The sequence below is a fragment of the Fukomys damarensis genome, unplaced genomic scaffold (genome assembly GCF_012274545.1).
Source record: "Fukomys damarensis isolate Sample0158 unplaced genomic scaffold, DMR_v1.0_HiC HiC_scaffold_19, whole genome shotgun sequence".
Classification (NCBI taxonomy): Eukaryota; Metazoa; Chordata; class Mammalia; order Rodentia; family Bathyergidae; genus Fukomys; species Fukomys damarensis.
Genome location: NW_022900931.1, coordinates 3286749 through 3302980, shown reverse-complemented (window position 1 = coordinate 3302980; position 16232 = coordinate 3286749). Strand labels below are relative to the sequence as shown.

Below are 16232 nucleotides of genomic sequence, written 5' to 3'. Positions count from 1 at the left end.
ACCTTTCCTCTGCTCGGGCAGCTGGGTGCCGAGCACAGCTGCAGGCTTGGTGGGGTCCAGGGGATGGCTGCCGCAGTGGTTGCCCTGCTCCTGCCCGTGCAGCTCCACGCTGACCTTGGTCTCCACCCGCAGCGGGGGTTCAGGGCCCAGCTCCTCACTGTCGCTCCTTGCCAGGCTGTCATCAGGCCAGCTGGCTGGGATGTGGTTGGCCAACGTGTCAGCTGAGACAAGATCGACACTCAGCCTAGCCCACTGGCAGCTGCACCCCAAAACATGCTGGCTCTGGTGGCCTCCGGGAGTGGCCCCGACTCCCAATGAAAGTAAGGAAACTGAGGTCCTGAGACAGGACGCTCCCATCCTCCCAGGACACCAGCACCAGAAGCCACATCTGGCCCTTGCAGTGACCAGCAGTGCACCCCCATCCTGTGTGGCCACAGCTCTGCCGGGAGGTCCTGGAGGAGGCCTGCCCCAGCCTGCCACCCACAGCCCATCAGTGCATGCCACTCACCTTTGGGGGTGCTGTGGACAGGGCCCCCGACTGAGTCCCACTTGTCTTCGGCTTCCCCGACGTCGTCCTCGCTGTCTGACGAGTGAGAGGAGGCGTAGGAGCTGCTCTGCTCGTCCAGTGACAGCTCACTGTCCGAATCCGAATCAGGGCCTGCAGGGGCGGTGGGGGTGGCTCAGGCACGGGCCCGAGTGTGGCCTGGGTCCTCACATGGTGGAGGGCATGTGGGTAAACAAGCATGTGCCAGGGGAGCCATACCGCGGGGTTTCTTGGAATTCCTGGGGACGTAAGATGAATCCAGCTCGCCATGGCCACCACGTGCCGGCCCTGAGGACACACTGAGCTTCTGCACCCCTTCATCCCTGGGAAGAAAAAGGGGCTCAGGACTGTTGCTCAGAGGCACAGACACTGAAGAGCAACTGCATGGCCACATGGGCTCCAGAAGGTCCCCTATACCATCCCTGTCCTGATCAACAGAGGGACACAGGCTCCCTGGGCGCACCGGGACAAGCTGGTGCCTTCTTGGCTTGCTGCCCCGAACCGGCCCCCATACCCACCCCACAGCAGGAGAGCACTGACCTGGTGGTGCTGTCCAGTGAGGCAGTGGACTCGCCCAGAGCTGTGCGGAGCATGTCGGGCCCCTCGCTGTACGTGTTGTTGCAGTTGAGGGAGCGCTAGGGGAAGGGAAGCACCTCAGAGGGTGGCTGTGTCCCTCAGTTCACCCCAGACCTGCAACCCGGCCGTGCCCCTGCCTGGTGCACAGGAGGCAACGGGAGCCTGGGCAGGCCAGGGGAGCACTGTCTAGCCTACACTGGGGCCACCTCTTCTGGGTCAGGGTCCTTGCCACTCTGGCCCTCTTTTTCCCTTGAGAGCTGATTCTGCTCATTTTCTCAGGCGGCATAGAAGCCTCACTCCAGGGACAGCTCTGGGACATGAAGCCACAGCTCTCCTTTGAGGGGCCACCGGCTCCCAGGCCCAGGGTGCCTCCTACCGTCAGCAGAGTGGCCCTCGTGGTGGCTGATTCATCCAGGTGCAGCTTCTTCCCAGTAAGCACGGCCCTCAGGTGCTTCCGGACCTCCCTGTTGAACACGCAGTGGGACAGGAGGACGAAGAGGCCCTGGGGAGAGGAGACAGTGGTCAGCAGCAGGCCCAGGGGAGCCCTAGATACTGAGGCTGGGCAGGGCAGCTGGCACACGGGTCCTCTTGGGTCCCCTCCACATCCTCTAAATCACTAGGCAGTTATTTGGTGTGACCATAAAGGGCCACTCCGTTTCCCAGGGACCCAGTGGGATCGGGCCAACTTGGCAGTGGTGGGCAGGGTCCCGGCCTCCTCCCTGGTAGTGGGACTGAGCACAAGGCTTCTCCCTCACCCTTTTCCAGAGTGCTGACCCGGGGGCAGAAGCCCCTCAGGTGACTCAGGGACACCTACCTGCAAGCAGCTGAAGGCAGCAAAGAGGTAGTGAAAGCTGAGCTTGTCGCTGTTCACGGCCAGCAGCCCCAGCAGCCAGGTGGCGCTGACGAGCATCAGCAGGAGGAAGGCTGTCCTGAGCACGGAACTGCAGGAGCAGTGGCCACGGCCGGGCCAGACCAGGATCAGGTCAGCGCTGTCCTCCTTGGTCCTCCTCCCTTCATCCCTCAGGACACCTGACATCCCTCCAATCCGTTTATTCCCCAACCCTAAGTCCTTTCAGGAGCAGGGCCAGCCCTGCAGAGCAAGGCAGGCAGGCGTGCTAGTGAGGACGTTTGGAAGGCAGGCAAAACCCAAATGTAAATTCCCCAAGGTGTTCAGGCCCTGAGGCCTGGTGCACAAAGATGCCAGGAAGCAGGTCTGTGTGTGCAGGCGAAGTGTGCGATTCCCAACCTGCCCATAACTAGCTGTGTGACCCTGCCTCAGTCTCCCCATTAGTAAAACGCAGATACAATGCCGCTTCCTTTCCACCCCAGCCACCAGTCAGGTCTGGTCTCAACTTACCGGACCCCCTTTCTCTCATAGTAGTGGTGCTTTCTCTGACAGGAAACCTTTGCAGACAGGACAAAGATGACTGTGTTGATCTGGGGGGGAAAAAAGTCAGATGGTTGCTCCCTCAGTCTCCTCGGACCAGACCGCCCAGTGCTTCTGCAGCTCTTCATCCTGCTTCTTGGGGAGGTGGGACTCGTCTCAAGCCTGCTGGGTGAGTCTTGGGCCAGGTGACAGCCAGCACCCTCAGCTTGCCTGAGTGGGCATCCTCCTGGGGCCCAGGGGATGTGAAATATGATCCCCAAATCCATGGATCTGAGAATGTCCCCAAGACAGCCTTGGTGACATCACTGTGAGATGAGCCCTTTCTGCCCACCCTCGGCTGCCCGGGCTCCTATGTCCCTGTGTGCCCAGAACAGCAGGTTCCGTGAAGGCTCCGACACTTACAACGATGATAGCTCCGATGGGCCCAGCGAAGCTCCAGATGAGCGAGTCGTGGAGTGACAGCCAGCAGAAGTCGGGGTTCCCATAGCCCTGGGGGTCCAGGCCAACTGCTAGCCCTGGGTACACGGGGGCAGAGGAGAGTGAGGGCCACAATGCCGATGACTGCTCCACCCCAGGGCCAGGCGGGGGCAGGGCCACACTCGGCACCCTGCACTGCCTCCCTGGGCGGAGCAGCAAGGAGCCCGACACCCACTAGGATGAGACGGAGGCCCGACAAGCAGGCCACGTCACAGGCCAGCTGCACCCCACAGCTCCTCACAGGCACTGCTGTGGATCCATCGTCCTACAGTGGCAGAGTCCATAGGACTGGGCTACCAAGAGGGGCCAGATCCTGCCAGGGCTGCTCAGACCCACCCAAGGTGCCAGTGAGGAAGTAGCAGCCAGAGACGGTGGGTAACAAAGTCACCTATGGGGCTGGGTGTGGGACACAGGCACCCAGACCACACACACTGCACCATGGACACACACACGCACACAGACACACACAGAGACACACACAGACACACGCACACGCACACACACACACATACACACACACACACCCAAGCAGTTTTTGCTGCCTCACACGTATGGAGGCTCAGTGCACACAGTGTCCCCACATCACCTAGACACAGCATCTTTCTTTCTAACCACTGGTGACAAACTGGCTTTCCTGGGGCTCCCTCTTCGGGCTCCACAACTGCCCCTGAGTCATTCCACACCCCCGTTCTCCTTTTAAAAAAATTTTTTTTTTGGTACCAGAGATTGAACTTGGGACCTTGCGCTTACGAGGCAGGCAGCTGCAGCACTGAGCTACTTGCTTGAATTTAAGAAGACTAGGACTCATTCCAGTGACCTCCCTCTGCCTCAAAGACTCACTGGGCCGCTTCTATGGCCTCCCAGCCCCCTGTGGTGTGGCCCTGGGAGGCTACAGCCCCTGGGCTGCTCCAGTCCTTGTCCTGACCACAGGTCAGGCGCCAACCGGCCGTACTCCTTGCTGAGTCTCAAGTGTGCCGCCTTCCCACACTTCTGCCCTCCAGGTCTAGCATTAAGGGCCCCTCCTCCCGGAAGCCAGTGCCTGCCCCAGCTGAGAGCAGCTTCCCAGTCCTCCGCACCCGCTCCGGGGCCTGGTGTCAGGTGCGCTTCACTTAGCGCCCTCTGTCCTGGAGGGGCGCCCCCGCCCCCGAGGACAAAGGCTTTGCCTCCTCCCTAGCCGCCGAGCCCAGGCCTAGATCTGAACTGCATGTGAAGGAGGTACCACCGGTGTGTGAGGGATGGAAAAGCAAACTGACCAACGAAAGGGGTGCATCCCCTGGTCGCAGGGAACTTGGGCAACAGAGACTGCAAGGGGCCCCAGTCACCCAGTTCCCTGGGCAGGGTGGGGACAGCCAACGTAAGGGCCAAGACCACAGCTGGCATGGCCGACGTGTTCATCTATCTGGGGTTCCTCAGAATCATTTTAAGATCGCTTCCAGAGACGTGTTTTTTAGAGAAGGTAGAAATGCGTACTATCTAGGTTTGGATTCCAAAGCCCTCCTGGAGGCAGTGGCTTCCCACACAAGACAGAGGTCACGGGCGGGGGGGAGCTCGTCTGCTGAAGGCTTCAAGATGCCTTTAAGTGGAGAAGCTTTAAAAAGATCATTTTCAAGAACTCGCTTCTCAGTTCAGTGCTCTCTCACGTGATGCGTCCCTAGACTGAGACGTGGCTCTGCCCACTCTGCGCAGACGGAGGACTCCATCCCGCAGGGCCCGTGGAGGGGACGCACCCCGGCAGCAGTGATTCCGTAGCACGTATTTCACCGAGTATCAGAGCATCTGTTGCCTTGGAGAAAGGTCCCGCTTCTGTGCACAGCAGGAGAGCTGAGCTCCCCCACGGGTGGCCCCCGGAGGCTCCTGGGTGGGAGCAGAGAGGGCTCAGGAGGCTGGGACCCTGTTGGCCAGTGACCTGTGCAGGGCCTGGGGGCGGGAATGACCCCTTCCCAGGGCCTGTGGCCTCAGACTATGCTCAGATCAAAGGAACCAGGGATCACCTGAGAGAAGCAAGCTCAGCTCTTCAGCCGGGCACAGAAGAGGGGGCCTCTCTCAAACTAAAGCAAAGGCTGACTTCCTGCTATTTAGTGAAATATGTGCTAAGGAGGCACTGCTATTCTATCCCATGGTTCACTCACTCCCCCATCCACCCACCCCTCTATCCACTTACCTGTCCATTAACCTAACTTTCTTTCTTTTCTTTTTGAGACAGGGTCTCGCTATGTACTTCAGGCTGGCCTTGAACTCGTCATGTATCCCAGGCTAGAACTCACTGCAATCCTCCTGCCTCAGCCTACCAAATGCTGGGATTACAGTGTGCACCACCACATCTGACTCACTCATCCATCCGTCCATTCATACTGCACTTATCTACCCATCCGTCCATCCACCCACTTATCCACTGATCCCTCTTTCTATCCAGCCACTCACCACCCATCTATTATTCATTCATCCAACCACCCTCCGTCCGTCCATCCCTTCATCCACCCACTGGCAGCCACGGTTCTTCTGTCAGGTGCTGCAGACAAAGAACAATTGGGCCCAGCTGTTCAGGTGTGAGCTCACACCCGACATCCCCCAGGTGGGCACTGGGCAGCCTCATTTGTGTGTCCCCAGTGTGTCCTCTCCCCAGGAGAGGGAGGAGAGCAGGTGTCTCTTCCTTCCTGCGAGAGCTCTGCTTCCCAGGCCAGCACTGATGCTGGGAGCCCCACAAAGCAGTGGTCTGCTGTATTTCCACCCAGGCCACCCTGGCAGGGCTGCTCGGGGTGTCCTCACCTGTGACAATGGCCGGGATGCCCCAGCCCACAACGTAGTAGAACCTCATGGGCCCGGCGTCGATGTTGCGCACCTCGGTCAGCATGCGGTAGACATGCAGGCTCTCCACCAGCGTCCAGGCGAAGGTGCTCATGTAGGTGTAGTGCAGGAGGATGGCAACCACCGTGCACAGGAACTGTGCAGAGAGGCTGGGCTCAGCAGGGCCACCCCTGAGGCTGGAGCGACCACACTGGGCCACCCCTGCTACGTGAGGGGCTCCTCGGCTCTCCTGCATGTCCTCAGGGGCAGCTGAGCGCCAAGGACCACGGTGTCTCAGATGGAACCAAGACGGAACCAGGGACAGAGGGAGGCAGGCACTCAATGGCCCTGCCCAAGGGACAAGGCACACAGGCGGGGCGGCTCCTTTTTAAAAGAGAAGCAGGAAAATATGGTGTGTGGTGGCTCCAAAAGTTTAAATATTGGCATTTAAAGTTGAAAGAAAAAAAAAGACTTTAGAGCTGGACCTGTGCCCATCACCACTGGCCCCTTAGGGTTGGGAGAGAGGGTCTTCATTCAGGGACCTCACTGTCCAGCAGGAATAAGGTCCTTAGGTTTTCTGCTGAAATAAGAACAGGGAAAAAAGCCTCTGTCCTTGGCTGGTCAGGGCGTTGTGTCTGCCCAGTGACCAAGCTCAGAGAAGAGAAAAGCAATGTTCACAGTGTGGCCAAGGGCAGTTCGTCTCCCCTCAGCAGAGGTAGTGGGAGGCCAGGAGGAAGACAGGGCGAGGAGGAGTCGGGTATAGGGCTCACACATGTTCAACTTTTGAGGCCATGAGTGCAACCCGTCCTACAAGTCTGGGATGAACTTGAGGATGTGGCCCAGGGTAGCTTCGAGAGGGCCTTCAGGAAGGACCTGTCTGGGCCAAGGTTTTCAGGCCAGACAGTGGGAGAGGGTAAGAGGTGTCCATCCAAGGGACAGTCAGGGGTGAGGTCCTAGGACCCCGTCCATGCCCGCAGCACAGCCCCACCCTGACCACGCCCACCCCGAGCCCCACCCACAGCCACGCACCAGGCCTGGGCCCCATTCCTGACCACACCCCCCAGCTCTGGGCAGCCTTCCAGGGTCCTGGCCCAAAGGCCTTGGGTGCCACACACCTGGAGGTGCAGCAGAGGGACACCACCCTGACCGCAGCAGGGAAGCACCTCTGTTCGGGCACTGGGTCAGTGCACCCCGAGGACAGGTCATCAGCACAGGCAGGGGCTGTGACCCAGGAGTCCAGTGCCTGTCAGCCCTTTTTATTTTGAGACCAGATGCTCTCCAGCGTACCCCCAGGAGTGGTAAGGAACTATTTTCTGCTAACATTTGTCAGATCTGCTGCCGAGCAGGAGCCCGAGTGCAAGAAGTGATCTGATGTATGGCTGGGGACGGGGTGCCCTGTGCTCGCCCAGGAAGCCAGCTGTGGGGGCGTGCCCGGCTGGTGACCCCGTTTCCATAGTGGAAAGTGCAGCTGGCTTGGGCAAAGGAGGAGGGTGAGAAGGCTGGCTGGCTTGCTGCTTTCAGTAACACAAAAAGTAAACCCACAAAACCACCGCTTGAGAAAGCAAGCACTACAAATGCAATTTTCTCCGTTCGGTGGGTCGTACACCCAGACTTCTGCAACAAGCATACTGCCGTTTCCAGAGCACAACAAAGGGACACGAAAGCACAGTAAATCATTGCAGCCTGCCAGGGGCTGGGAGGTGGAAAACCTCACCCAGAGATAGGATGGAGAATTTAGAGAAAACCCACAAAGTCCAGGCACAGCGCCAAGCTCCGGGAGCTCCGCAAATTGGCTTCCTCCTGTCCTCCTCCCCAGTGCCACACGGCCCGGAAAGCACTCCGCACAGGCAGCTGATGAGTCAGACATAGCCGGGCCCTCCGCATTTCACATGAGGTGCAGCTGCCGTCCAGGCCTCTGCTTTCCTCTGGCGGGGCCCCCTCAAGTGCACGCACTGCACAGCTCCCACTGGGGCCCTTGCCTGTCCGGTGCCCTAGGATCCCGCAGGTGGGGGTGGAGGTGAGCCTGCTTCTTGGGTGCTGGCAGAGGCCCCTCCCAGGTGCCCACACTGCCCAGCGCCTGGCCTTGGGGAGCAGTGGTGGGCAGCAGGAGGCCAGGCCCTTGCTCATCAAATGGAGGCCCAGGCTAAGCTCAAATTTTCGATCCTCCTGCCTCAGCCTCCTATACAGTGCTGGGATTACAGATGTGCACCACTCGCATCCACTTCTTTCATTCTTTTTCCCTAGGGCTGTGTATCCACCAATGGGTACGTCAGCACGAGACCTGGCCTTCAAGGGCGTTTGTGGGGCAGAAGACACCAGCCAAAGCGCCCAGGACACCGCACACACCTGGGTGAGCACTCAGTGCTGTGTATGTCATGACCACAAGCCACAGTGCCAGGGTCCCCATGACACCTGGAAAATCCCGACCTTCCTCCGTGGTACAATCCCAAGGGCACACAGAGGGCACTGGCCTGCGGGGGGCTGGCTCGCACTGGCTTGTGCTGTGGATGACTGTGCAGTCCCTAACAAAGAAACTGGTCATCCCCCAGTAACAGGGCACAGGGGCTTGACGAGGGGATCCGGGGTCCAGGAAAGGTGGCCTGATTTTCCCTGTCCAGAACACACTCACTGACTTTACCTGTGTAGCATTATGAGCTTGCAGGACCCTCAGGTGCCGCACCCCTGCGCTTAGTTAGATCAAGCTCCTCTGCCTCTCTCTCCTCCTTCCCCATCTGCCCACAGCTATCTGCGCTCCAGCCACCAGCACTCCCACGGCAGTGCCGGGGACTCTGGGACTTGGCAAGTGACTGTGATTTTCTAGGACCTGAGGGTCCTAGGAGTCCTTGCTGTACTCACCGAACTTTAGCATCGGTGACACTCCCACCCTAGCCCCTTAAAAAAGCAAGCAAGGCTGGGCACTGTGGTACGTGCCTGTAATCTCTGCCGCCCTGGAGGCTGAGACAGGAGGATCCCAAGCCTTTGACATACGTGGGCCACTGTTTGAGATGCTGTCTCAAAATAAAAAAATAAAAAAGGCTGGGATGCAGCTCAGCACTAGAGCAGCTATGAGCAAGCATGAGGCCCTGGGTTCCGCTCTCAGCACAAGTAAGAGCTTCTCCCTCCACTACGTCTGTCTTACAGGAAGACAGGAAGAGGAGAGGTGGCACGTGGTGACACTCAGGGTCGCTGTGGCCAGGCAAAGGGAGCAGAGGGCCTCACCGGGTTCTCCGTCTGGCTGATGCCGACCACGAAGACCAGCTGGGCAGAGAACAGTGCCGCCGTGAGGTTCCTGTGGATGCTGTGCAGGTTGGAGCACAGGGTCCGGACCAGGGTGAGCAGCATGAAGGCCACCAGCAGGGCCGCCAGGGACAGGGCCATGGCAGCGTAGGTGACGATCTTCAGGGGCAGGACCTCCCCGTGCTGCAGGCAGGGTGGACAGAAGCAGGAGAGGGTGAGGCTGGCTCTGGTCTACCTGCTCTCTACCGCACAACACGGGAATTCTGCTCCCAGTCGTCAGGCTATCAGAGACTGGCGGGGCCACCAAACGGCACATCAGCCGTGATCAGCAAGCTCTGGGGACAGGGACAGCGATGGCTGGGCAACAGTGGGGACACACTATGGCCACCAATGACACCACTGTGAAGGGCGCGTTTCCTTTGCTGGATATTTTGCCACGTTTACAAAAGAAACCTCGTATATCAATCCCGTTGTCAAAGGATAACTATCTATCCAAAATCTGGAGCCTGGGAGTCCTTCCAAAGGGGTTTGGTGTATGCAAAAGGCACTATATGTCAAGTTGGGCACATGCCTTGCGACCCCAGTACTTGGGAGGCTGAGGCAGGAGGGTCACTGCAAGTTCAAGGCCAGCCCAAACTACTTAGCGAGATCCTGGGTAATATGTGATAATATAATACCAATAGCTAACGTGTTTTGTGTTACTATGTGGCAGGGATTCTCATAAATGAGTCAAGTGTATTATTTCATATGCTTAAATGGGACTTAAAACAAACAGACAAGAAAACTAAAGCTTCAGAGGCTGCAAAATTTGCCAGTGGTCACCCTGCTGGATGGGGGGTGGCGGGACCAACATGACACTTTGTATACTCAGCTGTCACTGGCAGGAAGTGAATGGATCCCAGGCAGCTGCTCTCATCGGACCAACTGACTTGTTACAATTTTCTGGCCCCTCATCACCCATGTCTTAAAAGCAACCAACACATCTTCAGCGGTGGTAAAATCTGCATGAGAGTTACTACGTTAGTTTTCTGTGTGCAGCTCACAGGTAAATGATTCATGCTGGAAACTGCTTCCTGGGTCTTTGCAAAGTGTCAGCTCTCTCCAGGATCCCATGCCCAGGCGGCTGTGCGTCTGGGTCACTAGCTCTACTGCTTGTGGTATAATAAGAGTTGTGAGCCAGGAACTACTCACGGGGTCCCAGGAAGCCAGGACTGGGTAGGCCCAAGGAGGCCAGGTGCCCAAGCCCATAACTGCTCCTCCTGGGCTCCCCTCAGTGCCCAGGTTCCCTGGGAGCCTGAGGCACCCCCAGTCTCCCTGCCTGGCCAGGGACTCATGGGAGACCTGTGGCCCTGAGGTCCTCTGACAACTCCGGGTTCATCGCCGTCCCCACCCTCACCCTGAGTCCTGCCCTTACTCAGCCAAAGACCACCAACAATTAAACTCCACTGGGGCCACCTGCCCCGGGAGGGGTGGGCCGGGGCACAGAAGGGTGCTGCCTTGCTCTAGTCTGAAGGTTGACATACACACTTCCGGAGTGCGCAGAAATCTCAGCTGCTTAACATCCCATCCCAGGGAGGTGGCAGATGCGGCCTCCCACATCTGGCTTGGACACCACGCCCGGCCTCCATGGAGGGAGTCCAGGTCCCCAGGCCCCTAGCCCAGGCCCCTCTGCCGGATTCCCCATCCTCAGTGGCTGCTCACATTCCCAGGCTGTTTGAGATGCCAGGGTTTAACGGGATCACTTTGTCGCTGGGGGGCCCTGACCCCTCTGTCTTCAGTATCTGCCCACCAGATGGCCAGGGACACTGCTCTGAAGGGGGTGACATCCCTGAAGCTCCAGGCCTGAGGGTAATTTAATGTGCGACACAGGTGCTTAGAAAGCCCTCCCAGCCCAGGGTGGGGTCGCACGCCTGGAACGCCAGCACTCTGGGAGGCTGAGGTAGGAGTACAAGTTCCAGCCTAGTCTGGCAACTCAGCAATTTAGTGAGAACCTGTCAAAAAAAAAAAAAAAAAAAAAGACAGGGTTGAGGATGCAGCTCAGTGAGAAGGCCTTGGTTCAATCCACAGCACTGCAGACGAAAAACAAAACCCCACCTTTGAAGGGGGCTTTGTCAGGGACAGCCTCATAGATCCCTAGAACATGGTTTTTAGTCCTTGCATTTGGTTTACTCAAAGGGCTCGGAAGGGTGATGTGGTTTATGCAGGGTGGGCCGGGGCCAGGTTGACTTCCGGCACGCACAGGCCTCGATCGCTCCCCAAGCAGGTGGCCGTGGGATGCCCACCTCGCGCCTTGAGACGTCCATGAGCACTGCGCAGCTGGTCGCGTGGCTGCACTGGCAGGTGACGTGGGTCCGGTTCCGGGACACAAGCTCGCAGCCCTTGGCCGACCACCCTCCGGTCCCTCCAATGCTGTGGGGAACGGGAGCGGGGGTGAGAAAGTTCTCCCTCTGAGGGGACTCCGGGGCCACACTTGCCCGCCCCAGGGTCTCTGAGGTCATCCTAGCCCAACACAGGGAGCAGGAAGTGCAGCACACAGCCGCTGGCACCAAGCCTCAGCCTCGGGCAGCCTTTACGTGGCCTGCACCTTCCCCACTGTGTGGAAGCCGGCTTGGGCCCGGGCACCATGCGGACGCGTCCTCCCTGCCGGCACCTCTGAAGTTCTGTGTCAAATGCCACTGCGTGGCCTGTGGCCCAGGGCCTCGGCCGTGACCACAACGGTCACTTTGTTCCCAGGCTGCACTTGAGCCTCAGTGACTTCAGGAGCAACATCTCACCTCCTGCACACGCTTTCATCTTCAGATTGCCCAACATTTTATGGGAGCTGCCTGAAAGCCAGAGCTCAATTATGATTCCCCCGTCAGAGTAGGGGAACCCCAAATAACAAGTGTTACGGGGCCCCTGCCCTCCCGACTCTGGGAAAGTCACATAACCGCTCTGATCCTTGCTTTACTCATCTGTGAATTGGGATGTGACAGTTCACACGTTTTCCAAGAGTGTCAGATCCAGGGATAACAGGGCGACATTAAGCAGAGGGCGGATCACAGAGTCAGAGCTAATTGCCTGAATTCAAACAAATGACCCCAGACAGACAGCCGTGCCCGGCAGCCGCCCACGCCTCACGCCTGGTGAAAGGGCTTCTTCACTCTCTCCTTTGTAGCCCCAGTGTCTTTTATGTTCCAGACACTGTGCTGGCTGCTCGTTAACTGCATCCGGAACGCACAGGGCATAGAAGGAGACACCGGCCCGGGCAGGAGCCTACTTGCTAAGCTGAGCCGCCCCGGCAGCCCCACTCCCTGGCCAGCCCCTCTGTCCAGGAGACCACAATGCGGCCCAGCTCGAGGGTGGTGTGGGGCTCAGGCTAATCCCCTAAGCCCTGGGCATCCCCACCCACACATATGTGTATGTATGGGACACATACAGGCGGAGCAAAGCAAGCTCCTTCCAAAGCCAGGGGGCACTTTGGGCACACCCTGCTGCTACAAAGCCAACATGAACACCAGAACCCTGCTGGCTTCTGGCCAGGGGGACACGACACAGGCCCCCAAAGCCAGTCTCACAGGTGCACAAGTCCCTTTCCACACTAGCTCTTCATAATAAGGCCGCTGGAGGACATGGCTGTGCCTTACACTGCCTCTGCCACTTACTGGAGGGTCTGGCAGCTTCTAAACCAGGCCTGTGACAAATGCTGGGGGAGGGACTTCCCAGGCTCGGGGGCAGGGGACGCCAGTGCTGCGGCCGTGCTGTGGTTTGCTGAGGTCAGGGACACTGCCTGGGAGTCTCCAAGAACCGGGAACCGGGACCGGACCTCTAGTTGTACTTCCTGTGTGTCCCAGCGAGCCCTCGCTTCATCCGAAGGGAAATGGGCACCTGAGTCTGCTGCTGTCCCCACTGCCACCTTCTTGAGGGGCCCTGTGTGTATGCATGGCTGTGTGTGTGTGCACATCCGTGCGTCTCCACTGTATACATCCATGTGTGCCTGTGGGTGGCTGTGCCTGCCCTGTACATGTCTCTCTGCGATGCATGCACGCCTCTGAGTGTGTGCGTGCCTTGGGGAGCTCTGACACCCTCAGAGGCAGAGTGGGAGGAGGGGCCACCTGCCCCATGACAGAATGGACAGGGAGCAGCAGACGAGGACAGACGCATCTAGGGGACACTGAGAAGTGGGACCTGAGGGACACCTGACCTCAGCACGGCCCTCACACAGAGTGCAGGTCCCCTCACCAGCTCCCGGCTGCACTTACTCCAGGGAGTGGTTCCAGAACACACAGACAGGCTTGGTCCGCTCCTCCGTCTCCAGCAGGGCGAACTCCACCGGCACCGGCCGCTCCAGGGAGCTGGGGAGCGGGGCCCCCTCATTGTACACCATGGCGCTCACCACTGGTGTGTTAATGACGGGCCGGTTGGGCAGCCTGGGGCAGAAAGCAGAGAAGTAAGCACCATTGGGTCACATTTGTTTAAACCTGAGGGTCCATGCCGCAAGGACGTGGGTCAGATGAGCAACTGAGTCACAGTCCGCAAGCAGAGACCAAGCCCTGCTCCCCGGAGGGCCTGGGCCTGGGGACCTGCATCTCAGACCACAGGGGACGGGACCCTGTCATGTCTGGGCCGGAAGGTGGCTTCGGAAAGTTGGATAGAGAGAGAAGGCACGCGTCAGAAGACCTCATCAGCGCAGGACACACAGCAGCAGGGACACAGGGAGTACAAGTGAGACCGTTCCAGAAATGACCGCAGCCCAGTCAGCCGGTCCCCAGGGTGACACAGGCATGATGACTGAGAGGTCATGAGGAGAGGCTCTGGGGCTGCACTCGCTCGTCCGTGTAATGGCACCGGTATGATCGGGGCAGGGCGCAGGGGCAGGGGCAGGATGGGCCACTGGAGGCAGGAGAGGGAGCATGCCCTGGCAGTGTCTGGGCTGAGTGAGGTCTGTGTGAAGATGGGGGCAACCAGGCTGGACTCCTAGAAGCCCCAGGACCCTGCAGGACCAGCCCCCATCCACCCAGAGCTCTCAGCACCCAGCCTTACCGGAGGCTGCGGCGGTCGGGGTCGTAGTGCTCAGGCAGGAGCTGGCCTAGGGTCCGGTACACAATGACCAAGGCCACTGCAAACTGACCAGGGTCATCTGGGTGTCTCCTGCGCCTGCCGGCTGGGGCCTCCGTCTCAGCCCCAGGCGCTGCGCGTGTTGTCTGCGGTATGGCCCTACGGAGGCTGTCTGCAACCAAGCACAGGGCTGAGCACTTGGCAAAGAGCCTCGAGCCAGCACATCTTAAAATCCCAAGTGTCTGACAGCAAATGGGATGCTGGCTACACACAGAATTAGCATCCGCTCCAGCAACTCCATTTCCAGGTCTGTACTCGAACTAGAAACAAGGCCGGGGATTTAGCTCAGCGGTTCCACTACCTGCCTTGCAAGTGCAAGGATCCAAGTCCAATCCCCGGTACCAAAAACAAAACAAAACAACAACAAAAGAACTAAAAACAGGATCTTGAAGAGGTATTTGCACACCCACGTGCAAAGCATCATCGTTCACCATATCTACAAGAAGGAAGCGAGGCACAGGTCTGTGACAGACGAGTGAATAAGAAAATGTGGTCCAGCCTCACGATGGAATAGTACCCAGTTGTGAAACAGAAGGGAATTCTGAGCAGAACAGCACACGGGTAGACCTCGAGGATGTCACTCCATGAAACAAGCCAGTCGTGAGGTGACAAATACTACAATCCCACTTCTGTGGGGACCCCAGGAGTCAGGTTCAGAGACAGGGTAAAGGGTGGCAGTCAGGAGGACCCAGGGCGGACAGCCAGGGGCAGATGAGCGCAGGGCCAGGGCTTTTCCTCAGTTGTGTGGGAACCACAGCCACGCTCACTTTAGAAGCGGCACGGGCACATAAGAAATGCACACGTGTACAAACACGTACAGAGCATGCACGCGTACACACACGAATCCTAGGTAAAGGTGCCACAGACTCAGGCACACACGCTGTCCCTTGGGTGAGCCCTGAGCAGAGCGTGCACACAGCACAGAGTGTGCAAAACGCCCATCCACCAGCGATTCTGTCAGTTGGAAAGACAGGTCAGTCTCATGCTTGGTCCTAGGGCGTGAGAGCCTCTGGTCACTTGAATACTCGCACACCCAGTAGGACTTCTGCACTACAAGCACTGCGGATTTTAAGTGGATCCTTGTGGCGCGCTGCTGGGAGGAGGTTTTGGCAGAGGGCCGGCCACACGCAGCGCGGGACACATCACGAGTGACCTAACTAGGAGCTGATGGGGACACAGCCCAGCCGCTGAGACCATCCTCGGAGGGGCACACTGCTGCTGTGTGCAGCAAGGGAGGCTCTGCTCCCCTCCCGGGACCCTCAGGACACAGCCCCTGCCTCCTGGGTGGGCACTGGGGCTTCTCAGGGATTCACCTTTTTTCTCAAGTGGTTTGAAGACATCAGCGGGGAAGGACACGGAGGATTCCAGCTCCCTGGGGAACTCGTCCTGAATGTCCTCAAAGCGTGGTACCCGGGCGCCCGTGAAGTTGAACTTGTCAAAGACGTCCACCGCGAGAACTGGGAACACAGGTCCTGTAATCGCACGCGGCCACAGAGCTTTCCAGAGCCCGGGCTGCTTCCAAAGCGAGCGTGGCTGTGGTCCCCACACAACTGACCGTCTAAGAATCTATGTGCATTTTTCTGCATCCTTTGGGGGTGACACTCAGAACTCCCAGGGGTGACGTGGAGGGGGCTGCACCCAGACTCAAGTCCCCGGCAGGCAAGACCTGGGGGGCAAGCCTGGCTGCGGCATGACAGTGAGCCCTGCCAGAGGGATCTCTCGTGTCCCTGCAGCCCGTCCAGGTGGCAGAGACCACTGTCACAGAGAAGGTGGACTGCGGAATTATGCCCTGCACTGCCCTTGCCCACTGCATGTGGCTGGTCTTCTGCGCTCTGTGGGGACAGCCCACAGAGCTGGTGACAGGGGGCAGTCATGCCTGCCTGTGCCAGGGGATCTGCCAGTCATCCTGTTCAATCCCCGACTCCCCATGAGCAGAGCAGCCCCATCTCAGGGACGAGGGCTGGGCTGTGGCCAAGGTGCCAGGTGTCACGGTCTCTCTGCCCAAAGGACTCTGACAATCCAGGGCAGCAAGTCCTGTGCTTGGGGTGACTTGGCCCCAGGTGCTGCTATGCTGAAGGCTCTGCTCCTGCCCTGGGTGGGTGGGTGGGTGGGTGGGTGTGTGGGTGTGTG

The 16232-nt window shown here is 58.8% G+C and overlaps 1 protein-coding gene across 1 annotated transcript in view; it reads right to left on the bottom strand.

The window, feature by feature from the left end:
• The window catches only part of Celsr1 (cadherin EGF LAG seven-pass G-type receptor 1), a gene marked incomplete at its 5' end in the record, with an annotated part of 101366 nt that overhangs the window by 2566 nt on the left and 82568 nt on the right, over positions 1–16232 (bottom strand). Inside the window, 14 exons of the mRNA XM_033765881.1 lie at positions 3–221; positions 509–658; positions 764–867; positions 1085–1179; positions 1497–1622; positions 1935–2061; positions 2478–2557; positions 2910–3022; positions 5751–5925; positions 8988–9188; positions 11288–11414; positions 13247–13414; positions 14028–14214; positions 15416–15559. Coding sequence (XP_033621772.1) covers positions 3–221; positions 509–658; positions 764–867; positions 1085–1179; positions 1497–1622; positions 1935–2061; positions 2478–2557; positions 2910–3022; positions 5751–5925; positions 8988–9188; positions 11288–11414; positions 13247–13414; positions 14028–14214; positions 15416–15559 — 2016 coding nt within the window. The remainder of the gene's footprint in view (positions 1–2; positions 222–508; positions 659–763; positions 868–1084; positions 1180–1496; positions 1623–1934; positions 2062–2477; positions 2558–2909; positions 3023–5750; positions 5926–8987; positions 9189–11287; positions 11415–13246; positions 13415–14027; positions 14215–15415; positions 15560–16232) is intronic.